Source organism: Podarcis muralis, chromosome 8 (genome assembly GCF_964188315.1).
Source record: "Podarcis muralis chromosome 8, rPodMur119.hap1.1, whole genome shotgun sequence".
Classification (NCBI taxonomy): Eukaryota; Metazoa; Chordata; class Lepidosauria; order Squamata; family Lacertidae; genus Podarcis; species Podarcis muralis.
Window position 1 is genome coordinate 34,053,350 of NC_135662.1, and position 26,600 is coordinate 34,079,949.

Below are 26,600 nucleotides of genomic sequence, written 5' to 3' on the forward strand. Positions count from 1 at the left end.
GAGTGCAGCAATAGGTTCAGTGCCATAGTCCCACTCTCTCTTTCATATGATTTCTAATTTCTGTACTGTTTCTGTCACTGCAGTTAGAAAGAACCATTTCAATTTATTCTTCAAGTATTGGCAATGCTTCTTACACATCCAGCTAGGTATGCATAGGATTGCAGCCTTAATCTTTATTCATTGCTGAGTCTTTACCTACTCATTTAACAAGAACTTATGCAAATCTAAAGCTGATAAAATTAGAACTTAATAGGTGAGTAATCTCATTATTACATTGAAATTGGAACACGGTAACTGACATTTGAGGGAAGGAGCATATTAATAAAAGATTTTGCAATTAGGAATCGCACCACTTTGATATTATAAAATTTTGAGGACTTGACCCTCTAGGGAACAACTTGAAAATGTTCCCAATAAACACAATTTTGTTGAAAACAGCATGTGGGTTCACAGCCTTAACTGTATACTGAATATTAATTCTGCTAAAAGTTCGTTAAATGGCCAGTTAATAAATAATTCATTTATTGCCCAATCGCTTGCATGCTGTAAAAGTCCTTAGCTTTCTTCCTTTACAAAAGATAGTTAATGCTGTTGGTCAAATTATATACCCTTATCCTTGCATTAGAGTCATAACTAGTAAATGGGACCGTACAACCTACAAAGACAGAGGTGCTTATTCAATAATCCTGGTACAGGGGTCAGTTTAAAGGCATTTTCTTTTTCCATTTCAGCAAGAGTAGAAAATGACTGCATATTAATGACTCCAAATCTAAATCCAACTCTAGTCATAGTTAAACTCTAGACAAGAATGCACATCTTCACATGAATTCATCTAGTTCAATGAGGTCCAGATATTTATTGCAATGTATATCATATAATTATAGAATTGTACGTCTCTACCAGAGAAGAATGGCAAACCAAACTGATGGACTAAGCCGAGACGGCAAAGCTGACTGGAAAACTCAGAAACAAAGAGGATAAAAACTTTATAAATGAATGGAAACAATTATAAGTTACTTAGGAGACCACTGTAAGCAGATGGAAACAAGAGCAGGATTTTGATTCACTTGTAGTGTAAAAATCACTATGGGCAGTATGGTTTGCTATAAAAATTGGAGTACGGATGAATATGCAGTTGTAGATGTTTAAAATGAGACCCTATGGAGGGGATGGGAGGGAAGTCTTGAGATTCGGAGAATCTCTTTATACTGATATGTTTTTATAGTTTATGTTTATTTGTACTTTGTATCTGTAAAACCAATAAAAATGATTTCATAAAAAATAATAAAATAATAATAATTATAGAATTGTAGAGTTGGATGAGGCCACAACGGTCATCTAGTCCAACCCCTGTACAATGCAGGAATCTTTCACCCAACATAGGTCTTGAACCCATAGCCCTGAGATTAGGAGTCCCATGCTCTTTTAGATGAACTAATCCCAGCAGATAGGAGAATCTGCATCCAATATTGGATGTTCATCCACACCAAATACTGGGTATTGAGTTTTGTTTGTTTGCGGGGGGTTTTGCAGTCTGTATATATATGACAAGTTCAAACTTTCAAGGCAGTGTCCAAATAACTGGAAGTGAAGAACAACAACAACAAAAATTAACATTAAAACTTGCCTCAGGTTGTAGTCGCACACAATGTGTGCGATTAGCATCGCACAAAAATAACATGACTTCCTACAGAATGCTTGAGAAGACTGCCAGCATACCTTGTGCAAAGAGGACGGGGTAAATTTTAAATCCTCCACCATTCTTCAGTCTTTGAGGAAGCTGTTCAAAATTGTAACTATTAAGATAAAAGTAAACTTTCAAGGCTTGCCGGCTTCCTTCTGCTTGATATGTGATTGGAATATCTAAAGAAGAAAAGAAAAATGTTACAGTTTTATCAAATGCTAACACCCGTTCAGCATTTTTGCTACAAAAAACTTCAAATACTGTAAGAAAACATTAACTGAGCCAACATGTCTCATGCTAGAGAAGTGGGAAAGGAGCTGTGTGTGAGAGAAGAAAGCCAGGGTTGTATGGCAGCTAAATGTTGGACTAGATATGGGGTTCAAATCCCCTCTTGCCATGAAGCTCACTAGATGGCCCTGAACCAGTCACTATCTCTTAGCCTAACCTACTTCACAAGATTGGTTTACGGATGATATGGGGGTGGGGAGTACCATGTACACTGCCTTGAGCTCATTGTTCACACACACCTAGCTCCTAGCCCTTTTTCAGATTCCCTTCAGGCCCTGGGCCCAGGGACTTGGGCCTCCAGCACACACATACACCTCATTGGGCTGCCAATAGTTATCATAATTAGCATTTACATCGGTGCACACATGACATTGCACCATTGTTAAGTTAAAGGAAGGAAAAGGGCGGGGGATCGCCTATAATAGGAAAGTTGGGTAATTTCGGTAGTATGTGAAGGCCACAATTTCCATTCACCTAACAATGTTTAGAAAGTTGGGACTTGGGCATCTGCACTGGGATTTAAGACTAAAATTATATTCATTCCAAAGCTATATAAAACACCCAACCATTCCATATGCAGGTGATATGATACAAGTTAGAAAAGATAAAGCTTCTATGCATTTATACCATACTATATTTTGAAGTAGCAATGGAAGGACGAACATTTATTGTATAATACTCACTTGCAACTAGAGGCTCTTGTTCAGATTGCTTAAAAGAAAATGTAACTTTCTCCAAGTCAAACAGTGCAACCAATGTGTCTTCTAGCATAGCTTGTTCATCAGCCTGAAATATATATATATGAGTCTATTAAAGATACTAGATTGATGTATATCATTATTAACATTAACTGCAGGTGGTCACATCCTGTTTCAGTAGTTAACCCAATTAACTCACGAGTGCATGAAGACTGATGTATTTCTATTGAATTTGCACTCCATCATCTGCTGTCAAAAGATTACTGTTAGCAAGGATGATATATAGCAGGTTAATTGACCATTTGCTATGTTGGTTGTGGACTTTAATCTTATCAAATTGTAATTGTGTTTCATGCAAATGAGTAAGCTCAGAAATTCTGCACAGCAAGATTTTTGTGTTACAATATTTAATACTTTTAAAATGCAACTCTGTGTATTATTGTGGCTTATAAAATAAATTGTAATTTTCTCAGTGCAGTTTATTGAACAAGGGGAGCATTCCTCCAGAACTTTGCCAGAAGGTAAAACTTACAGTAGCTATAACAGAAGTCAAATAATCTGATTCTGAGTAATTATATTTTCTGATACCTTCCCTAGCTTATCAGCATGTTGATTAGAAAAATATAAATTTGCTTTATATCCAGCTTCTTATTGAAGCCAGAAGCGTTAAATAAAATCACCAGAAGAACAGAGATATTTTATCCTTGATACATGTAATATATACACAGACATTTGTAGCTTCCTCAAATGCACATTTAAAAAATAAACAAACAAAAACCAAACACAAATTGATCACAATGCTTAAATAAGCACTGAGGCCCCTCAGGATGGTTGCTGTTTGACTGGGTTTGGCTCCAGGATTCCAGTGGAAACCAAATGTTATTAATGCAAATTCGGGGGGGGGGGGTGTAGAGTATGCAAAACCTTTCCTTTGCCTATTGGTTCAATGTGTCAGCTTCCTAAAGAATACAGAGCCATTTGAATTAAATTTAGAACATAGTATATTTTTAGAGGGGACGCGGGTGGCGCTGTGGGTAAAAGCCTCAGCGCCTAGGGCTTGCCGATCGAAAGGTCGGCGGTTCGAATCCCCGCGGCGGGGTGCGCTCCCGCTGCTCGGTCCCAGCGCCTGCCAACCTAGCAGTTCGAAAGCACCCCCAGGTGCAAGTAGATAAATAGGGACCGCTTACTAGCGGGAAGGTAAACGGCGTTTCCGTGTGCGGCTCTGGCTCGCCAGAGCAGCGATGTCACGCTGGCCACGTGACCCGGAAGTGTCTCCGGACAGCGCTGGCCCCCGGCCTCTTGAGTGAGATGGGCGCACAACCCTAGAGTCTGTCAAGACTGGCCCGTACGGGCAGGGGTACCTTTACCTTTACCTATATTTTTAGAAATGGTATAGGTTTTAGAAAATACACTATGAGCTTCTGGACAGATGTTAATTCCAGATGCCGTTGGACAGGACTATAAGAACATTACACAGAATGGCGCAGCTGCACACAGGAACTCTCACCAGATTTGGCGACAACAGTGACTGGAAGTGAAGGAGGACACCGGCACTGGATATCTGTTCCAACCATCTTCTGCTGGCCTCTTGTGTCTCCATTTCACACTCTTTGTTATTGTCAAACATCTGATTTAAGGCAGCCATTAACTGTTCCGAAAAAGCACAAACTGTGGCCACCAGACTTTGGCAAAAGACCATGTCTCGCCTGAGCTGTATCTTACTATCTGTGAAGGGCACAATGAAGGGGAAAAAATAAATAAGGAGAAATAGACTATAAAGAAAATGCACAATGAATTGTGTCTCTCCTGCAAGAAGCAGTGCCATTATTTTCTTGGGCAAAATGTGACATTATACACAGTAGCGGCTGTCATATGTGATAGCACAATGTCGTATGCAAGCATCCCTTCACAATCTTTGTAGATTACAGCAATAGTTTTGACTCTAAACAATAAATTATTTAGTTATCAAATGCCACTGCATCGCTTGGCACTGGCGACTATATTAGGATTCGGAAGCAGAGCAAGTAAGTCAACTATAGTTCACATTGGTGCTTCTTTTCTACCAACTTTCATTAAAAATTACCAAATAAATTGAGTGCCATATGTTTTCAGTCTATAGACTGGTCCCTGATAATTCATCACTATGTTCTGTCCTGTATAGGCCTGCATATCTCAGCCTCCCGCAACCCCTGCTTTTTTAAAAAAATATGTGTTTTAGTGTATCTAGGACTTTTCCTTACTCTTCTTGGTCCTAATTTCACTTGTTGAATTTTGCACTAGCTCCCCCATTTCTAAGTATCACCCTTTATCAGACAACTGATACTTCTTCATGCTCTTCATCAGTTAGGAAAGGGGGAAATCACATTTAATATATTCACTTCACTTAATATGGACCACTCAATTTCTATGCTCCATTTTCTTCTATCTTTATGAGTGCCCATTGAGCTCATGAAAATATAACAAATATTCTTGGGTAGACTCAGCCAACTGCTTTGAATAGAAATACTGAAATGGATTCATTAAAATTACCTGTATATTCAAGGAGTGCCAAGAGTGCCCTTGCTTTCACCTCTGGGGAAGAAAAGGACAGAAACTTAAGCCAAAATTCTGTTTTGGACTCAGATTTGACCACACTTTGCCCATCTTTCTATTGATTTTTTCCAATCTTCTAATTATACATACAATATCATGCTTGTTGTATTCATTTTCCAAATTAAATAATAAAATAGCAATATATGCTGAACAGGTTAGTGGACCACTGAATTTCTAGTAAGCTTTGAATATGCAAATTTGTAGCTATATGAATATGCGAATTCATATTCTGCTGTACAATCCAACCTATGACTACTCAAAAATAAGCCACATTCAGTTCCACGGCAAGTTAAGTGTGCATACAATTATCGCCTGGTTCAATAGTTTTAGAAGTTGGTATTTGTTTCTTTCAATCATTTCTTAGAAGCTAAAACATGAAGAGTAAAAAAAAGGGGGGTAAATCTTAATATTAGGTTTTTAATTAACTAATTATATTGATTTCTAGGAATTCTGTTCTATACAGCAATTGATGCATTTGCAGTGTTGACTATGTCGTGTTGAACTGATTCCTGTTCTCATCCCAAACTAATGCCTAAAGATTACCACTGAAGCTAGAATTCTGCTAGAATTTGCATTTGGCTCACTAAGTATATCTAATTAGGATCCCTTAAAAAAAAAAAAAGGACTCTCATATCCAAGTCAGTTTTCCAAATGTGCCCTTTTTCTTTATTCCTCAATCTGTCACTCATGTACTCTGTGCTGATTTTTGTTTCTTCCCAGGTCTGCACTTACTGGTTCCAGCCTCTCTCACTCCTGGATTCATGAACATCAACTTACTGGTTCTAGGTTCTATTCTTATTTATTAGAAAATTATGCTGCTTTATATAATAAAAATTCCTAAGCAGTTTACATAAAAACAAGAAAAACACAAGAATAATCATCAATAACATTCCCTAAAGATAAAAACAAAACAAAAAGTATGCATCACATAAAACTGAGCAATGTACAAAACAGAATAGAAAATGTAAGAGTACACAAAATATATAGTTTAAAGAGGGATTAAAAAGTTATTAATGTATCTGCCTCACAAATTACCCAAGGGAGTACATTCCAGAATGTGGACGCTACCACTGAAAAGGCCTGCTTCTGCATTGTTAAGAAGTGATAAATTGGTTGGAAAATCTTAAAAAACTCAGCTTGATCTATATAGAGGAAAGCCGACTGCGGTCTCAAGTTTAGAACTTTACATACCAACAAAACCTTAAACTTGCTCTTTTGCAGCTACAGCTTCCAAGCGAGACTCAAGAGTAGTCAGGTTGCCAATGTATGAACAGCCAAATTATCCCTGTCAATGCATGGTCATAGTTGGTAGAAAAATTGAAGCTGGTAAGGTGTATTCTGAGCCATGGAGGTCACCCAGACTAAGTCAGTGATGGATCTAGGAACACCCCAGAACTATACACCTGCTCCTTCAGAGGAGCTATAACCCTATCGAGAGCAGGTGTGCACCCCAACTGTGAGACTTGGGAATTGCTCATCCATTGGGTCTCCCATCAGGATTCAGTTGCAGCTTTTTAGCAGTCCTCCTTCCCATGGCTGCATCAAGGCACTGTTTTGGGACATCCATGGCCTCTCTTGATTCAAATGTTAAATAGAAATGCTGGGTGTCATCAGCATATTCGTGACACCTTGCCTCAAATTAAGTATGATTCAAAACACTATCCTTCTGCCATCACAATCAGCAGAACTTCTCATTAATATCTAGCTAATTTCAGTGAACCAATGCAACTGCCAAATGCATACTGAAATGCACACCAGTCAGCTTAATTAATCATCCTTATCTGTCCCTGGTCACATTACAAGACTTTTTAAAATTCATCTGCTGGCCTTGAATATATTTCACATTGAATTAAACATTTTCACCTACAGTATTTCCTAAGGAAACTAAGTAGCTCTGGTCCATTTTTGTAGGACAGCTTTTGTTGTGTATTTCTAATAATCTCCCTTCTATCTAAGTGAACAAACCAAGTGAAATCTTAGAAAAATCATGATATGAATAGAATGAATTTTCTATTTTTATCCTCATTAAAGGTAAAGGTAAAGGTACCACTGCCCGTACGGGCCAGTCGTGTCCGACTCTGGGGTTGCGCGCCCATCTCGCTTAAGAGGCCGGGGGCCAGCGCTGTCCGAAGACACTTCCGGGTCACGTGGCCAGCGTGACAAGCTGCATCTGGCAAGCCAGCGCAGCACACGGAAACGCCGTTTACCTTCCCGCTAGTAAGCGGTCCCTATTTATCTACTTGCACCCGGGGGTGCTTTTGAACTACTAGGTTGGCAGGCGCTGAGACCGAGCAGGCAGGACCGAGCAATGGGAGCGCACCCTGCCGCGGGGATTCAAACCGCCGACCTGACGATCGGCAAGTCCTAGGCGCTGAGGTTTTACCCACAGCACCACCCGCGTCCCTTTTATCCTCATTATTCACTACTAAAATCAATTGAAGAGCAGTGAATATTTTAATATTACATCTATGTTTAATCACCAATCATCATTTAATTTGGTATTCTGCGTACACACTAAAAAGAACTATGACCAAAAGCCCAACAGCCCCTGATTTTCATCATAGATTACTTTAGTTAACTTCCATAACAAATCAGCAAAGTTTCAATCACAGCATACTTGGTTCACCAAAATGAGTTTAGATGAGAGTCAAAAGAGATTTTCTGGTCTCTGTTTGGGTATTTGCAAATTCTAGATGCAACTCAGGAGACATTAAATATCTTCAAATTAACTTAAAATACTGATAATGGATTGTGCTTACACTGTGCAGAAAGATGCAGCTTTTATTAAGTAGGAATTTGGACATGTTAGCCAACTATGCTGAGACTTTTCCTTTATCCACAAAGTGACTGCAGACAGGATGGGGTGAACTAGCAAGAGAAAACCAATAATCAGGAAGACCCTGTGGAGACTACTTCTACAGCTCAAGCACAAGATATTACTGACGGCTTCTCCAGAGTAGTCCTACCTACTAGTTCCTTGCAGTCACCAGGCAGGATGACTGGAGAAGCTGATATCATAGCTCAAGAATTCTCCACATTGCATCAAAGGAGGCAATGATGACTCCAATTTCTGAACACAGATCTAGGGTCTCCCATTGGCAACATTAGTCTCCATTGACTCGGCTAGTCAGGCTACTGGTATTGTTTTGGAATGTACATTATTCCTCGAAAGATTCTATAAATCTCACAAGCTCTATCTCAGAAGTATGACAAAACTACCTATGATAAATGAGTTACCTTCAACAAGTTTTCTGATGTTTTGGGAAAGGTTTTGAACACTGCTAGGGAGATTCCAGGGGTCTTGTTTGATGTGAAGTCTCAATCGCTTTGGGCAGCTGAGTTTAGGTCCAATCTCTTGCTGAAACTCTGTTCAAAAGCAAAATTACTTCTTTAATTTGTTATAATTTAATTTTGCTCCATAAGTTTAGTGAACTTAAATATTGAAGGTGAGCCTTCAGATTCATTTCCTTCAGTAAAGACTTTAACATTTTCATTCAACACCAGCACTAATTGGGCATAAATAGAATGCAACACTTCATAATATATTTTCCAGAAAACAACTAACATAATAACCAACACATTTTAGAAATACTGTTCAGTAAAAAAATAGGTTAGACTCCTCATAAAAACATGAGGCTTGCAAATAAGTCCAAATAAGTTAATAGGCCACCTGCTCTGACACATGTAACTTCCAGACACAGCAATCAAACCATAATATTAACCAACAAGATATGAAATGGGTCATATGTGCACTCCATATCTCATGAACTATTTATCTCCAAATGAAAACTGAAAATCATATTTTGAACTCTGTTGCTAATTCTGACTGGGGACAAATTAAGGTTTACACAAGCCAGAATTTTATTTGTAGGCTTATTTGTTTAACTATTAATATTTATAGCCTGCTCTTCAGTCCTGAGTCTTTCAGAATGGCTTACAATGTAAATGTATAAAACACAATAATAAATAATATCATTCATAATTTTAAAAGATCAATGTGAACACAATCTCAATAAAACAATTAAAACTCCAGTTCTAAAAGATTACTAATTGACAGTTATTACATTGTTTAAGATGTTGTATAAAAATGGTTGGATAAATAAAAGCATTGCCATGTGAGCGTTCTTGGCGAGAGCATTCAAAAACAGGGAAGGGCCTCTCCCTAGTTATCATTCAAAAACAGGGAAGGGCCTCTCCCTAGTTATCACCCTCCTAACTTCAGAAGGTAGCAGAACACAGAGCACAGTCTCAGAGAACTATCTTGAAATTCAGGCTGTTTCATGTGACAGAATAGAACCCTTTCATATTATTTCATATTTTAAAAAAATCTTTTTTTTTTAACTCCAGTGCTAGATTAACAGGTGTATCTATCTTCTGTTTCTGTTTGAAACCCCATTGACTGCCATACTTGGGTTTGAATATTACCTTGCAAGCTTCGACCTGGTGTGAAGAACTTTGTCTGCTCAAAAGCTCTTGCCACTGCTGGTCCTTTCAGTAGATTGATAATTGAATCTACCTGTAGAGTTGAAAATCAATTGAATGGTGAAAACGTAACTAGCTTTTTGTAAAGTTTATGTTGGATCCATCGAGACAAACACAAAAGGTAGGTGCATGTTTTCCCTTTGGGACAAATAGAAGCTTTGGAGTAAGATCAGGAATATGAATATGGAAAGGGAGAAATGCCTCTCTGCCAGTGCTACAGTTGTAATCTGATCCCATACTCCATGATTGCTTTTAACTTTAAAGAATTGCACAGCGGCCAGGGGCTGGTGTTAGGTTTCCTGGGGACATGTACTAAGTCAGACCACATTGGTCCAACTAGCTGGACTGGCAGGGACCCTCTAGGATTTCAAGACTAAGGTCTTTTCCCAGCCCTACCTAGAGATGCCAGGGATTGAACCAAAGTCCTTTTGCATGCAAAGCAGGCTCATGCCTAAGAATACATTCTAAAGGTAAAGGGACCCCTGACTCTGGGGTTGCGGCGCTCATCTCGCTTTATTGGCCGAGGGAGCCAGCGTACAGCTTCCGGGTCATGTGGCCAGCATGACTAAGCCACTTCTGGTGAACCAGAGCAGCGCACGGAAACGCCGTTTACCTTCCCACCTATTTATCTACTTGCACTTCATGCTTTCGAACTGCTAGGTTGGCAGGAGCAGGGACCGAGCAACGGGAGCTCACCCCATCGCGGGGATTCGAACCGCCGACCTTCTGATCGTCAAGCCCTAGGCTCTGTGGTTTAACCCACAGCACCACCCGCATCCCAAATACATTCTAGAGAAGAATAAATAAGGCACAGCATTTGAAAGAACAATGCAAGCCAGAAAGGGAGGGGAAATTGCTTCAGATAATTTTCACAATGCATCCCTGTATAGTCTCATTTTATTAGAAGATAGCACTGTTTTTGTACCGCAAAAAAAATAAAAAATCGTAGTATCATAGATGGTAATAATTGAATACCTGACCAAAAAGATGTTCCAGACAACCATGGAGTTTGTCTTGCTTGTCATGAGAGATGCGTATACTTAAAGGAAGTTCATCACCTATTAAAACAATATTTGAAATTCTTATGAGATTTTGAATTTAACAGACTGTACAAACCTTACACGTGGATCACTTTGTTGCACAGAAAAGGGGTCTAATATTGCTGCCATATGTGATGGCACTGCTTCTGCTTCCAGGACAGGGTATTCCAAAGGTGAAATGACCATCGCATTCCTTTTCTTACTACAGCTGCTTTCCTTTTAGCTTTCCTCACACTTTTTTTGATGCTCACTGCAGCCTATCTAATCCATTTCATTCCTCATCCCAGTTCTTGAAATGCCAGGGCTTTGTGGGGGAAGGTGGTAAAGCCTGCTGTTTCTCAACGTCTTTCACTTTTAACTAGTAATGACTGAGTATTTCAATCGCCTGACAGAGGAAGCAAAGAGGAGTTGTTTGTTTGATTTAAGAAAGAAGAAGAAATCCTGAAATGGCAAAGCATTGCTGTCAGGTGTTAAAGCGTTGTCTGACTGTTCCATGTTTGAGTGTTGGAAATGTTGAGTTCTCAGCATCTAACTAACTTTGTTTGAAGCACAGGGAATTGAGGTTGCCCTCATTACTGAATCAGGAGCTTTGCACTGACAACACTGGCCTTTGCTCTTTGTTCTCTGTTCCCAAGCCATTTGTGGTAGTGGTGAGGAGATTAAGATGATTCTTGCACCCTGCCTAATTTTCACATAAGTATTTTGCAAGATCAAAGGACAACACTTCTTACAGATTCACTTTATTTGCATCAGAAGCTGAAGCATCTGTAGAGCTAACTGAAGCATGCATTAAAGCAAAAGGAAGACAAACATTCCTTTCATCTACTTCAGAAGGCAAGTAGACAAACCCATCTAGTTAACAAATCTCATACAATTTCCTCTAGCAAAGTACATTTGGTGTGGGTGGGGGTATCAGAATTACCTGAATCCATTTCATCACTGTGAAAGAAGGAACTGCATTGGCTACTGGAAATACTGGTAAAAGATGCACTAGAATTTCTGTTGCTGTTGCAATCACTGAATAGGGGAAAGAAAACACAGATTATAAATCCTCTTGGAACATTTATATTTAAACAGCAGCTTTTCCATCCTTTTATCTTTTTCTCTTGACCAAGCGCCTCTTTACAGTTCCTAACCTAAGTTATCCAGGCTGTACATTTTGTGAGCGAGAAAGCTCAACATTTTAAAATTGAACAGAATAATACGAAAGGCCATGATCCAACAGAGTTTAAGCTAAGTGAGCTTCAGTCCTTTGAAATAAACAAATCAAATATCTGTTAATAAAGAAGATGCGTTATAGTGTTATAATTAAGTGTTATTTTAACCATACAAAGTTTTTTAAGTAACAGCAAAATGTTTGAATAGCTTTATATGCAGCAACAACTGAAGACATGATTCATTCATTATTCTCTTACCCTTGATGGAGGTAAGAGTTTACCTGTATGAATCCCGGTTGCTAATGGTGTCATGGCCAGAATCTTCCTGTTCATCAGCTGCTACACTGAAACAGACCTTTTTCCCATTTCGTTCTCCTTTTTCGCTATCACTGTCTGTTGGTGTTAATGGCTCGTGGTTTTTCCGTTCTGATTGTGGAGAGTATGTTATTGAAGAAAGGAGGCTGAAATGGGATAAATTCAGCTACTGTAAGTAAGGATTGTTTTTATTTTTAAATAACAGTGATGCTACAAATACAGTATGAAAACTGGAGTGTGCCAAAGTGGACATGGTACTGTCCTAAAATTCAGCAGAATTATAAGATATAAATAATAATAATCAGTATGGCTTAGCTCACACTGTATTGAATCAAGCACACCTAACTTAAGACAGGAACCACTCTGTCCAAATCATTGTTAGGTTAGCCCATCTTATAGAAGCTTTGGGAGTAGGTAATTGTGTACCTGGATGAGCAGGTGAGGCTCCAGCAGATCTGCAGCTGAGTTAGGCGGTTCTTGGTTTAGCTGGGCTATGCCAGCTTGACTCCCTCATTCTCAGCTCAGCCAGAGAGCTGCCGGTGTATCTGCCCCATCACCACACAGCTGGCTGAGCTGAACCCAGCAGATCATAAGGTGGTGTAAACACTGGAAAAGTGGCCAGGGACATAGTGTGGGTGGGACCAAGGGCAGGGGTATAGGCTGCTTTCGAAGCCTGTTCAATTTGGTCATGTGTCTTGGCAACCTGGCATAAATCAAGCTGACAGAAAGGGTGGTGTAACTCAGACACTATTCTAAAGGCTTCTTTTCCCTCTGCCAGACTTAGGCAGCACTCGTCTCACTGCTGAATGGAAGTTGGATCTGGTGTGACTCTGTGCCAGCTTAATTTACATCATCTTGCTTTATGCCAGCTTCTTGTGCATAGGATTGTTTCCTTAATGTATCAATATAGAATCAGAGGACCAAGGTACAATAATCTCTAATTTTAGTAAATGTGGTTAGTATGATTATGTGAGAACAGAGACACAAGCCAATGAGTATTCTTACAGCCCAATGGGTTTGTGTGCCTCAGCTGCTTAGCGACATACCACAAAAGGAAATTGTGTGTTCATAATAAATACAAACAGATGTTATTCTAAATTAAATCAAAGACATACAATTTTGCCATAATTTAGGGGCTTAGCGATATATACATTAAGGTGCACTGCTACATCTTTCCATCCAAGGTGATTAAACAATGCATGAAATCTAGAAACAAACTTATCAAACTCAAAAGGTGGAAGCATAAACAGCAGCACTCAAGCCTTCCAAGCACTCAGCTGCTACATTCAAATTTTACAGTATTGGCATCAGTAGCAGGAAAGGAATGTTCATCACCATTTCGCATAAAGCAGCAATAGGAAATAGCCCAGGGGCAATGTAAGTGTTATTCTTATTAGCACAAGTGTAGCTATGCATCTTATTATGCATCAGTACAAATTTTAGTATTTAATCACAAAACTCTTGCATGATGGGCAATAAAATTTATTGGAAATAATCATTTCATCCAAGTACTACTCTGGGGCAGGGAGGAATCAAGTACTTCTTACAAATAATGTAAGAAGTACTTACATTATTCTACTTACAGCAGAAACAGAGCACAAATAGGATGTAAAATAGGATGACTAAGCATTGCCTGCTCTGGTTGCTAGTTGCTCTCCTGTGGAGAGGTCCCTGGGACCTTGTGCATCCTGTATATATTGGTCTAATGATACTAGGGTGTGATAGAACTCCAGAAACTAGGCATTGTGTAAATTGATACTGACAGCCAGACAATCCTGGCCTCATTTTTCCTATTCTTCCACTGAGATTTAAAAATAGGCTTCTGGGTATCCTGTTTCCTGTACAAAACTGCTTTCTTTCAGAACAATTAAATGCTGGCAGCCTATAAGCCCATAAGGAATAGTGATAAGAAGCCTGACAATTCTAAGTATTAAAAAGTTTATACCCTTTGTTCAATCTGTACATCTTAAATAGGATTTTCTACTGGTTCACTTTATACAGAATTCTTTTACAATATAAATACTTTATGTAAGATTCTCTTGTGTATTGTTAACATTTACAACTATGTGACTCACACAATTTATGTTTTCTTAATTATATCATTTTTACTCCAGCATGAAAAAAAATAGGAAAGTTACTGGTGCTACATCGCATAAGTCTCGAGAACAGAAAATAAATGACAGTGAGAGTTACCAAGTAAAAAAGCTACTAAAATAATAACCGAGACTGAAAATGTAAATATTGATCAAGAGAGATTGATGATTTTAAAGAATTAAAACAACTTTCCCCCGTTTCAATCTTTGGCTATTTCACTCTGTGATATTTCAGCTTTATAATGTATGTATTCATAAACGAAATGTGAACAGTTCAATCTATCATCTGAAAAAAATACAAATTATTTGAAATTGTGTTGTAGCTCTTTGAAAAAGATGTACATAAATATGTCAGTGAATGTGTTCGTTCGACTTTTTGTTCATCAATTTTGGTTACAAAAGCAATTTCACTGGTCCAGTATTTATGATTAATTGGGAAAGTTGTGTTTATTCAAAACGAAACTCTTTCAGTAGAGGAGCTATTGTCACAGTCTGGTTCACAGGCAATCGAAGTCCCGGCAGGGGATGTCAGGACCAGGGGCAAGATGGCAGGGTGGTAGCAGGAACGGGGGTCCAGAAGCCAGGAGTCAAGAAGCCAAGGATCCGAGGGTCAGGAAGCAAGGAGGCACAAAGTCAGGGGTCCGAGGATCAAGAAGCAAGAAGTCAAGGGTCCGAGGATCAAGAAGCAGGGAGTCAAGAAGCCGAGGTTCAAGGATCAGGAAGCAAGAAGCCGAAGGCAGGGAGCGTGTTGCTGTGGCAAAGAGCTGAAGGGAAATGCTGGCCTTATATCCCTTCCCAGCTCTTACCACCAGGTGCTGTGAGTTACCAATCAGCCTCACCTGTGGGGCCGCGCCTTGCCTCTTCAGAACAAACTTAGGAAGGCCCCAGCCCTGCAAAGTCCTATTGGTCACAGGGCCTGGCTCCTGCACGCACACCTGACAGCAATCACTGAAACCTTTCACCTAAGGAATTCAGTCAGTCACCACTGACTTTTAGGAGGTTAGTTTAAACCCGTTTAATCGGGAAGATATTGAGGTTACGGAGTGTGTGAGAGGGGGGAATGATACGGCTACTATTCGTGGCTGGCCCAAGACATATTTTGGCTTGAGGCAAAGATCAGTCTGGCACCCTTCTCCATTCCAGATAAAGAAGCTAACTGGACTGGCAGCTGAATCTTAATTCAACATTGCTGATGAGGGAGTGTGCACCACCACATCCAAGAAAGCTAGTTTTGGGGGGCAGGACACACCACATCCTCCGGTCCCAACTCAGGGAAATGGCTGAGGCACTTAAGAGAAACAGCAAGGGGGAGGGGAGATTATTGGCTCTTTTTTGTTTCTATTATGTATTTAGTGTCTTTATATTGTGATTTTATGTTGTGAACCACCCTGAGACCTATGGGTATAGGGAAATATACAAAGGTAATTAATATAATACCAACACTACTAATAATAATAATATCCCCCAGCACCTGCCACTTGAAGCGGTTGCCTCACTTTGCCTAATGGCTGGGCCATTCCTGCTTCTGTTTTTTTCTATTTTCTTGTTACTTTATATTGTAACATTTTGCTGTGGTTTTTATTGTATCACATTGTGTTATTTTAAATTGTAAGCTGCTCAAAGAGGTCATGTGAGCAGTATGTACATCTTGGAAATAAATAGGATTTAATCCACCCCGCCTTAAACTCTTTGCTATCATTTTCTGCCAATTTTATATTGATTTTTTTATATTGATTTTAGGGAACTGCATTGTTCCAATGGCCTTTATCCTTTTACTCCTTGACTTATATGAATCTGCCAATGAGTCAGATCATCTAACTCACTTCTGTCTATTCTAGCTTAAAGAAGCTCTCCAAGGTCTCAGGCTGAGGTACTTTCCAGCCATGCTTCCAAAATTTTATATATATATATATATGAATGAAATGGCAGGTATTTAACCCAGGATGTGCAGCACACAAATGAAATCTCCTACCATTGAACTGTAGCCCTCACAAAAAAGTCCAATACATAGGCTAAGCTACAATGTTAGGAAGGGCTCCTTTAAAAGCAAATTTATGTCTTAATGTCCAAAATCCCTACATTCCATAAGTTTTACTTACTCATCTATTTGAGAAACACAGTTTTCCACCTCTTTTAGTGCAGCTTGCAGTTTGCACAACAGTTTCTGATAGACATCTTGTGTTTCCAGATCCTCTTCTTTTAACAGATACCTCAAACCATGGCCATCTTGTTGACCCAAGGAGTGTCCCGATGGAGCTGCCATAGTGGTAATTGTATGTTGTACATAAACCATGGGACTCAGTTTACCTGGCAAGAAGGAAATAATATAGAATGCATAAGTAGGTTATCAGGTATATTGGTCTCTGTAGTTGTAGCTCACTTATTTTGAACCATAGAAGATAATACATTTTTCATGAATCCAGTTAATAATCACACTGAGTTTAAAAAGTTTTACACATTCAACACATGAGCAATTTGATATTGAAAATCCAACTATGCATAACAATTTATTTATTTATTTATTTGTTTGTTTGTTTATTTGCAAATTGTCTGCTTGCTAGTGAAACATTAGTTCTGTTATTCAAGGGTTATAAAAAGTCTGTTTAAATAGCCCAAGCACTGAAGGATCAAACATTTTGGCAAAATCTGCCAGTGACTAACTGCTTCTTAGTTTGCTTTATGCTAGGAAAAGAAAAGAAAATGATTAAGGAAATGGCAGCTTTTGATACCATACACTATGGTAGCTTCCTGAATCAGCTGTGTAGGATGGGTATTGAGGGCACTGTTTTGCAGTGGTTTCACTGCTACCTAGAGGATCATGTCCAGAAAGTAGCATTGGGAGACTGTGTTTCAGCTACATGGTCTTTGCACTATGGTATACCACAATGTCGTGTCTTGTCCTCAATGCTGTTTAACATCTATATGAAATCACCGAGTGTGGTCATTAGGAGTTTTGGGGCAAAGTCAATGTGCTGATGACACACAGCTGTACTTCTCCATAACATGTGAGTCGGGGGCAACTGTGCATAATCTGGACTGTGCTTTGTGTGCAGTAGTGGACTGGATGAGGGGCAATAAACTGAGCTTGAACCATGGGAAAATGAAGATGCCATAGATTAGTAGTTCCTGTATCTGGAAGATGGGGCAGTTGCCTGTTCTGGGTGGGGTTGCACTCCCTTTGAAAGAACAGGCTCAGAGTTTGGCGGTGCTCCTGGATCCATTTCTGTCACTGGGAATTTATGAGTGGCTAGGAGTGCCTTTTACCAGCTGTGGCTGATATGTCAGCTATGGCCATGCTTGGGACAGGGATGGTCTGGCCATGGTGATCTATGCATTGGTAACCTCAAGGCTTGCTTCCTGGAACGTGCTCTATGTGGGATTACCTGGCTGCTGCAAAATGCTGCAGTTGATGTTGAACATAGGCTCAAATGTTGAGGGGCAGTTTTCAGACAGACAGGTAGGTAGAGGAAGGTAGATAGCTAGAGCTCATATAGAAGCTTACCTTGGTCAGTATGTTTGTTTTCTTTTTCATGGGAAAGATGTTTTCTGCTCTCTAGCTGAACACCAAAAGCACTGCCAAGTGACGTTGAAGTTTTAGGATATGAGACTTCCATCACGTTGATATGGCAGTTAGTTGGGCAGAAGTCACTGCTGTGCAGTGGTGAGATCTTTGACTTTGCTTGCTTGAAGGTAGGCCAAGCTCGGTTTTTTAACACCCGTGAAAACTGCAGGGGCAGGGTAGAATATATTAGCAACTACTAAAAGGTTTAAATATAGTTAGCTCTATTTATTTTGCAGATATGAGGAAAATTCTCTCACACACACTTTAGTATTCCCCAGCCTGATAGGTGGAACTGAACTGAAGTTTGACTTCTTGAAATATAACAATGTTCCTTCTCTGTGTCCATGCCTAACCTCACATTGCTTTTTACTGGAGAAGAGAGGAAGAAGATTGCAGGTGAGTCCAAGTGCTACTTCTATTCTAATCACTGACTATAGGAACAATACTCTGAAAAGCAATTAAAAGCAAAATGAACAATCCTGTGGCAGCCTAATACAGAATGAATCCTTATCTTATTTCATTAATTCAGATGTTTTTATTTATTTTATTTTACTTTTTTATTTTACTCTACATCAAGTTGGCGTATCTGGTTCTCCCACTCCTCATTTAATCCCTACAACAATCCTTTGAGGTAAAAACAGTGACTGGCCCACTCAGGGAGCTTTTCATGGCTGAGCAGAAATTTGACCCCTGTCCTAGTCCAACACTCTAACTACACCACACTGGCTCCCTGCCTTTCCAGGAAAATCGCCATAAGGCAGTTTATAATCAGTCTTAAAACAATACAAGAAAAGAACAGCTATACAAAGTCAGAAGTGATTCGCTGGGTGGGGTAGAATTGCTGTGCTAGTTTGTAATCCAGAGCCAAACCAGAGCATTTGCAGTGACCTTCCACACTGCCCTCTACCTCCCAGTAAGCAATAGTGAACAGTTCTGCCCCACCCATCAAACCACTTGTAGAAAGATAAGAATTAATCAACAGGCAAAAAAAGCAACAAACAAACCATTCAGGGAGAACGAATCTTTTAAAAAGCGGGCTTGATGTGAATCTCATGGAGGTAATTGCTGAAGTAGCCCCAACTGACTCCCCTAGGGACCAATCGATTGATATTTAGGTACCCACATAGCAAAGTCTAGGAATGCAGACTTTTAATTGATAGAAGCCTTAGCAGCAATTCTAACCAAAGTAGGTACTTTTTCTTACAGATCTATAGGCACAGTGCACTCCTACACCCACAAACAAAAACACACACCTGTGTTCCTGTGTGCAGCTTCCGTTTTGAATAAAATCAACAGATTATTGAGCTTGTACAAGAAATCTATGCTATACTGTAATGTTGATAATAATGTTGATCATGTATGTTTGTATGGATATATTATACTTAAAGCATGTGAAACTGGAACAAGCAGGACACAAGGACACTTAAATAGGAAGAACAGCAGTACAGTCAAACCTCAGTTGTTGAACATAATCCGTTCCAGAAGACCGTTTGACTTCCGAAACGTTTGACAGCTGAGGCGTGGCTTCCAATTGGTTGCAAGAGCTTCTTGCACTCAAGCGGAAGCTGCATTGGATGTTCGAGTTCCGAAGAATGTTCAAAAACCGGAGTGTTTACTTCCGGGTTTTGGGTGTTCAGGAGCCGAAACGTTCTAAATCAGAGCCGTTCGAGAACCGAGGTTTGACTGTACATTTTTCACATTTAAATCTCCCACACATTGTCTCCCACAGGTGCCAAATGGCTAGTTACAACTTAAGTCAAAAGTTAAGTTCCACATTTCTTTTCATGCATGCGTTGGAAAAAGTGGCGACTATTACCCAGGCCTTAAAACTTCTCTGAGAAATAATGAGATAATAATAAGCACTGCAGGAAGCCACTGCATTTCTGTTTATAGATTTCAAACTTTCACAATGAAGCTAACAGCACACTTTTGTTACTATGGTTACATTAACCTTCCTAAAAGAAAGGCATAGCTATTCTTGGAATGAAACAGGTTACTAATAGCCATCAAGAACAGTAAACATTTTTGAAACGGCATTTGCAACATGATTATGGATTTTGGAAAGGTCTTATCTGAGAAGTTGATGAATATGTGGGTTTATAATAAGATAATGTATCAGGTATAGTAATTATATACGCCTTCCCCTTGTGGTTGTGCCAATGTACTTCCTCCTGACCTAGTATGATCTTGCTATTCTTATCCTGGAAACTGCACATCACATTAAATTCTTGTAAAGTAGGCAAGAAATATGAAAAGCATAATGTATTTGGCTACATTGAATTTCTGACTGAGCAGTTAAAATACCCATCCGAGGCAGTCAAGTTGAAGTAAGGTGAATAGACAGACAGACAGACAGGGTTTAATAAATGGATTGCTAGCTAGATTTATTTAGACCATGAAACGTTTTTGAACCATTTATTCTAAAGTCAAGTGGTGGAGTGTTAAAGTCCCCCCCTCTCTTCCCCCTGCCCCCCTCTCTCCCCACTTGCAAATTGCAAACATTTGCTTGCCAGGTTCCAGTTTAGAAATATCATTTTAGTCCATAAAGCAAAAGACCCAGTTTCAAAGTACAAATGTAAAATTCTAATGCGTGTATAATTCTTGTGAAATGCAAGCAAAATAAAGGATCACTAGGACAGGGGTGGGGAAACCCCTTTTGGCCAGAGGGCTGGGTCAAATAGCAGCCAACCCTCTACAGGCCGCATTTGAGTGGCATGCTTTCAGCACTGTTTAGATTTGACGCCAAATGCAAGCTGCACTGGTTTTGGACCCAGTCAGCAGGGATCAGCCCACTCAGGCGCTCCAGACAGAAGCTCCCAAATGGATCTGCTTCTGCCTGAAAGCAGGAGGACTTCCATTCGGCACTAACTAAACAGCAGCGAATAGAAGCCATGGCTGCAATGGAACTTTGCTAAGGACATTCTTGGGTTCCTGATTCTTTCTTTGCAACCGCAACTTTACTTGTCCATACCTTTCATCTTATTACATCAGGTGAATGACCTGTCAGTGTGGTCAGCCCAAAACAGTCTGTTGAGCAGAACTGGGAGGTCTGGCAAATCTAACTAGGCCTGCAGGTCAGGTTCCTATGGTAGCTCTCCTATCTATCCATTGTTCAAAGGGGGAATGGATAAAATGAACATTTGAAACAGCATAATTAACAAGATAATAAAATATTATTATAAGCATAGACATTTTTCTGTATTATGGCTGATTATTTCTTTTTCTTTAGCATCGTTAATGTGCATGACATCTCACAAAGTGGACAGGTGCATGACCTTTTATTTAACATAGAATTTGACCGAGGAAGGAGAGGGGGGAATGTAGGTAGGAGTAAACAGTGGGAGAGCTAGTATCTCAGTTACACATATTTAGTTCCAGCTGAGTATTTTTAATTTCTAAACAAAGTCAGTAAATTCCCCCCCCCAATTTTTTTTTTTTTTTTTTTTTTTTTTTTTTTTTTTTGCTCCTTACCTTTTTATAACTAGTGATTCTTCTGCAAATGTGCTCAATTTTCTCACTGCAAGTGGCACTGAATTTACTCTGAAGTTCAGTGGGGATGACTTCATTTAAACTATTTAGACTATTACAGTTTTGCACAAATTGCTCATCACTTTTTGCTAAAGCTTCGAGAATCTGTGAGTAAGACAAAAGCGGTGGATTGTGTTGGTGTTAAAAAGACTGACATTAGATATCAGTGTAAACAAACAAGTAATGCAGGATAATAAACATTTTTTCTTGCAGAGGATATTTCTTTTCATATTTAAGTATGCTGCTTGTCAGCAATAGCTCCCAGATACTGAGCTGCAATTTTGTTTGTTTGTTTATTTATTTATTTAATTCATTTCTATACAATTTTCTATATGCCTTACCTGCCTTCCTTAAGCACTAGTCAACTTGGCTATGGCTTCTTCCTTCTTCTCCCTCCTTCTTTCAATTCCTTTATCCCTGTGAGTTGGAACCTGATTTCCTTAACACTCTGCCCTTGTCATATTTGTATTGTTTAAAACAAACCCCAAGCTCGTTACAATTACAAATAAAAGAGAACATGTCAAAGGAACCTCAACCCTGATCAGAGGTTTTAATTGTAGAGTAGAGGCTTGCAAAGCCCATTGGCCGTCATTAACCCATCCTCCCTTCACAATAACTTGGCAATATTGTTTAGAGGAAAACAGATCCAGGATACAGACTCCAGATCCTATAGACAACTGCAAAATATGCAAAATCAAAAGGCCTAATAAATTAATTTATTCTATGTGAAATAATAATCTTTTATTGATTTTTTTATTGGAATTTGGTAAAAGTCAAAGTAATTGGGAATTTACTAATCACCCAATTTTTGCACACATTGTAATTATAGTTATAGCTTATTACAGTTGCCCTAGAACTGAAGAAGTTAGTTCATGTAATTATAGACAGAAAGCTTTTAAACTCTTGCTTTCTGAATCAGCACATTAATTAAAGGTTTATAATTGCTTGTAAGAGTTTAATTTCCTGCAGGTTTAATTAATAATGCAAAACACACCTGCAAACGTAATCCCTTGGTTATAACTACAAAGACTGCAGTTAAATCATTACTAAGACTTCTGGACCCTGTTCTTGATTTTCAAATTATTATATTTTTACCAGCTCTAAAATATTGCATTGCTATATGGTTTCCTATTTTTAAAAAATTAAGCTGCTTATTAATTAGGCTTCATAGCTTTGGAGAAAAGAAATCTACGAGGATTACTATATCCAACACTCAAACAAGGCTACCCTTCCATTGTTTCACATTACTTCTATTTGCTACAAGGTGACTTACCAAGCAATCCTCTGGTTCAAGTGATACAGCAGAGATGGGTATACCTTTCCCTTCCCTATTGATGGCTTTCACTGGGTGGCCTTGGGCCAGTCAGCGTAACCTACCTCTGGGTGGTAAAGACTGAACAAAGTAAAGGTGCCTTGTGCATCTAGTTCCAGGAAAAAACTAACTCACTTCTTCACCCAGAATGCAAAAGCCTTTTTTTACAGGGTCTGGCCTGATATCTGAGTGACGTTTCATAACAAAAAACATGGGCAGAGTATTCCTGGAACATTATGACTTCAGTTAATTAACTGCCACGCCACAGGGCTTTCTCCCCCTCCTTGTTTCTTGTATTTCCTCATTTATTACATAGTTTTAATTTATAATTATTAGTTAATATTTCTGTGTGAATGGTTTTGTGGTGTTTGCTCAAAAGGCAACATGAATATACAATAATTAAATAAATGGATTCCTGGAAAAAAACCTGTATATTTCCCTTAAAAAAAAACTTTTGTGGGGTATGGGGGGTATAGTTGGAAAGGTAGCGAAATTTTTACTTCTTCAGCATTTGTTGTTTTGAGTTTAGAAGCTCAATTTATGACTACACTACAACTTAATTTTCTTTCTGGGTGAATGACCACAATTCATGACCATCGATAGGACACAGGTCACTGGCAAAGAATACACTTGAGATTAAATTACAGTAATCATATCCATAAATCATATTCATAAATAGGGTGTGCTGCTTCAGTAATCAAAGGAACAATAAAGAACTAAACAAATAAATATTTTATGTTTCATACCTTTGCAGTCAAGCTGAAAAAGCCCTTTGGTTCAATCATCTTTTCCAAAACATGGCATTTTATTCCCGCCGTGCTGTCATACTCGTAAACTACACCGTATTCCAGGTGAACATTATCAACAGTTAGACTAACATGGTCCTTCCGTCCATCAATTATTGCCATAGTATTAAATTTGTCAATTACTTCTAAAAAAACAAATTTAAAAATCAAATTGTTTTGAATCCTATTATGCTTACTAAACTAACTAATATGCCTAAGTTAACTAATTTACTAAATAAGCACCTATTTCATTTTGCTAAATTAATGATTGAACAGGGTGAGTCAGGTGAAAGAGACTGTGGTGCAGATACTGTGTCTCTGAAACATGGTTCATTTGTTGTAAAGGGATTTTAAAAATATTATCTGCAAACCAAAGCTGTAATCACAGTAACAGACAACCAAAATATGAGTATGCCTTGCTGTTATTCTGTGGGCACAATCCAATATGAAAATAAGCATGCTTAAATCCAGGGTTAGGGAATCTTCTGTGTTGCATTCAGAAGATAAAAAATATACTACGATAGCAGATATGTAATAGCTAATAAAACCATGCAAACAAGCAATAACTGCATTTTATCTGGTACTTTTAATTGTATTATACGAACAGGTGAAAATTGTGTTTGCTTTGGTAAGGGTAACATCCAAAGCTCACCTTGATTTTGCTTAATAACAAAGAAACAAATAACCCTGTCAGGATGGCTCAGTTGGTTAGAGTGTGGTGCAGATAATGCCAAGGTTGCAGGTTCAATCCCTGTATGGGACATCTGCGTATTCCTGCATTGCAGGGGGTTGGACTAGATGATCCTCAGGGTCCCTTCCAATTCTATGATTCTATAACCCTACTGTGATGGGATAATGAGCTGCTTGTGCGTAAATTCGCAGTCCCTCAGAGTTTGTTCAAGCCCACAAACTTCTGTCTGTGACAGAGCCCCTCAGACATGGCTGCTCTAATCACTTGCAGATTCCGACAGTGGTTGCTTTCGGAATCGTTTCCAGCATAAAAGCTCCTTAACGGAAACACGTCTTCTGGACTCACGGCGTGACAGTTTCCGGCGAGGAGTGGGTCTCCCTATGGGAGCTTCAGATACCCCCCCCACTGCTCTCGCTGGAAGAGTCCTTGAGCCCTCCCCCCTGCTCGCTTTCCCTCGGAGATCCACCTCTCCCCTTGCTAGTTCCTGCTTCAGCTGCTGAGTCTCTCCCAGCCTGCGTGAGCCCTTCCACCAGAGACCCACCTCTCCCTCTGCTGGTTCCTGCTTCCGCTGCTGAGTCTCTCCCAGCCTGCGTGATCCCTTTCACCACCGGTTCCTCCGATGGCAGTTCCCTGACATCCACCTCCCCTCCAGGGCCCCCTTCACCCCCTCCCGTTCCCTCTCCTCTGGGTGGTGAGGAGGTAAAACCCTGAAAAGACTCCTCTTCATCTTCAGACGTCTCAAACATTTCCCTCCATCGGTCTCCGTTCTGGCTCGCTGACTCCTCCTCCTCCTCGGAATCTGTGAACCCCTCCAACTCCTCTTCTTCGTCGGTGGTGGCAAAGTATTCCCTCCTGAACCTCGCCACTGGCTGAGGTTTACTTGGGAACCTCTGATGAAAAGTTTCTATTAAAACCTCGTCATTGACATCCTCCGCCATGACCCAGGTGTTTTCCGACTCCGGTTCCCCTTCCCACATTACCAAATACTCTACTTGATCTCCCTTCCACCTGGAATCGAGGATCTCCGCTACATGGTAGCTTTGTTCCCTTTCCTCCATTGCTGGTCCCCGAGTCACCCTCCCTTCTCTGTCCCCTTTATACGGTGACAGCAACGACCTGTGGAAAACTGGGTGCAGCTTCATGTGGTTCGGTAACCGGAGTCTGAAAGCGACTGGGTTGACCTGTTGCGTGACTTCAAATGGGCCCAGTCTTTTGGGTCTTAACTTCTTACAACCCCCTTTGAAGGGTAACCCTTTGGTTGACAGCCACACCTGGTCCCCCACCCTAATGGTTTCACCTTCTCTTCGGTTTTTGTCTGCCTGCCTCTTATATTCCTCCTTGGCCCTGTCTAAATTTAGCTGTAGCTGGCGATGGATCGCTTCCATTTCTTCTACGAACTGTTCGGCAGCTGGAACACTCCATCTCTCCCCCTCCCCTCCTGGGAAAGCCCTGGGATGACACCCGTAATTAGCCAAAAAGGGGCTCATCCCCGTGGACACGTTCTCTGCATTGTTGTAGGCAAATTCCGCCAACGCCAGCTTCTCCACCCAATCATTCTCTCTGTCATTGACATAACACCTCAAATATTGCTGGAGGATGCCATTGGCTCTTTCTGCCTGCCCGTTGGTTTCAGGATGCCGGGCAGTTGAAAAATTGACCTCTACATGCAGTAAGCTCATGAGCTTCCTCCAGAACCTGGAAGTAAATTGTTTCCCTCGGTCTGAAACCACCCTCAAGGGGGCGCCATGCAACCTAAACACATTTTCTACAAACAATTTCGCTGTTTCTTCTGCCGTGACAGCATGTGAGCAGGCTATAAAGTGGGCCATTTTGGTTAACAGGTCTACCACAACCATGATGGCTGTTTTCCCTCTGGACTTTGGCAGATCAGTCATAAAATCTATTGCCACTGCTTCCCATGGTCTTTCAGGTGTGGGTAGCGGTTCTAATAACCCTGCCGGCGCCCGCCTCTCCCCTTTGGCTCGCTGGCATTGGTCACACCCTCTCACATACTCCCGCACATCTTCCCTGACCTTGGGCCACCAAAATTCCCTGGTAACCAGCCACATGGTTTTGTGTTGCCCAAAATGCCCTGCTGTGGGGCTATCGTGCAGCTGCTTGAGTACCTTCTCTCTCAAATCTCCTTCAGGTATATATAACGCTCCCTTGTAATACAACGCCCCGTTTTTCTCCTCAAAACCTCCGGGTTTGTCTCCCTCCCTCCTGAGACCCCTGAGTTTGTCCTGGGCGTATTCATCATTCTCCGTTCCCTCTACCAGTTCTCTTTGCCCCACCAATGCCGCCCCACACACCCAGCGGTCCTCTGGAATGACATGTCTTTCTTCGGGTGCTCCCTCCCCCTCCAAATATTCA

General features: G+C 40.1%; 1 protein-coding gene and 1 long non-coding RNA gene across 3 annotated transcripts in view; one reads left to right on the forward strand and one right to left on the reverse strand.

The window, feature by feature from the left end:
• Positions 1–1,727, forward strand: part of LOC144328693 (uncharacterized) — a 35,058-nt gene extending 33,331 nt beyond the window's left edge. The window contains exon 4 of the long non-coding RNA XR_013393900.1: positions 885–1,727. This is a non-coding gene — a long non-coding RNA (uncharacterized LOC144328693). The remainder of the gene's footprint in view (positions 1–884) is intronic.
• Positions 1–26,600, reverse strand: part of PREX2 (phosphatidylinositol-3,4,5-trisphosphate dependent Rac exchange factor 2) — a 108,946-nt gene that overhangs the window by 17,044 nt on the left and 65,302 nt on the right. For both annotated transcript variants that reach the window (XM_028736756.2, XM_028736755.2), the window contains exons 22-34: positions 23,498–23,682; positions 21,383–21,544; positions 17,852–18,074; positions 16,449–16,656; positions 12,223–12,402; positions 11,707–11,801; positions 10,720–10,802; positions 9,688–9,778; positions 8,500–8,628; positions 5,200–5,241; positions 4,178–4,395; positions 2,656–2,758; positions 1,720–1,863 (exon numbers count right to left, since the gene is read on the reverse strand). In XM_028736756.2, the coding sequence (XP_028592589.2) occupies positions 1,720–1,863; positions 2,656–2,758; positions 4,178–4,395; positions 5,200–5,241; positions 8,500–8,628; positions 9,688–9,778; positions 10,720–10,802; positions 11,707–11,801; positions 12,223–12,402; positions 16,449–16,656; positions 17,852–18,074; positions 21,383–21,544; positions 23,498–23,682 (1,863 nt within the window). The remainder of the gene's footprint in view (positions 1–1,719; positions 1,864–2,655; positions 2,759–4,177; positions 4,396–5,199; positions 5,242–8,499; positions 8,629–9,687; positions 9,779–10,719; positions 10,803–11,706; positions 11,802–12,222; positions 12,403–16,448; positions 16,657–17,851; positions 18,075–21,382; positions 21,545–23,497; positions 23,683–26,600) is intronic.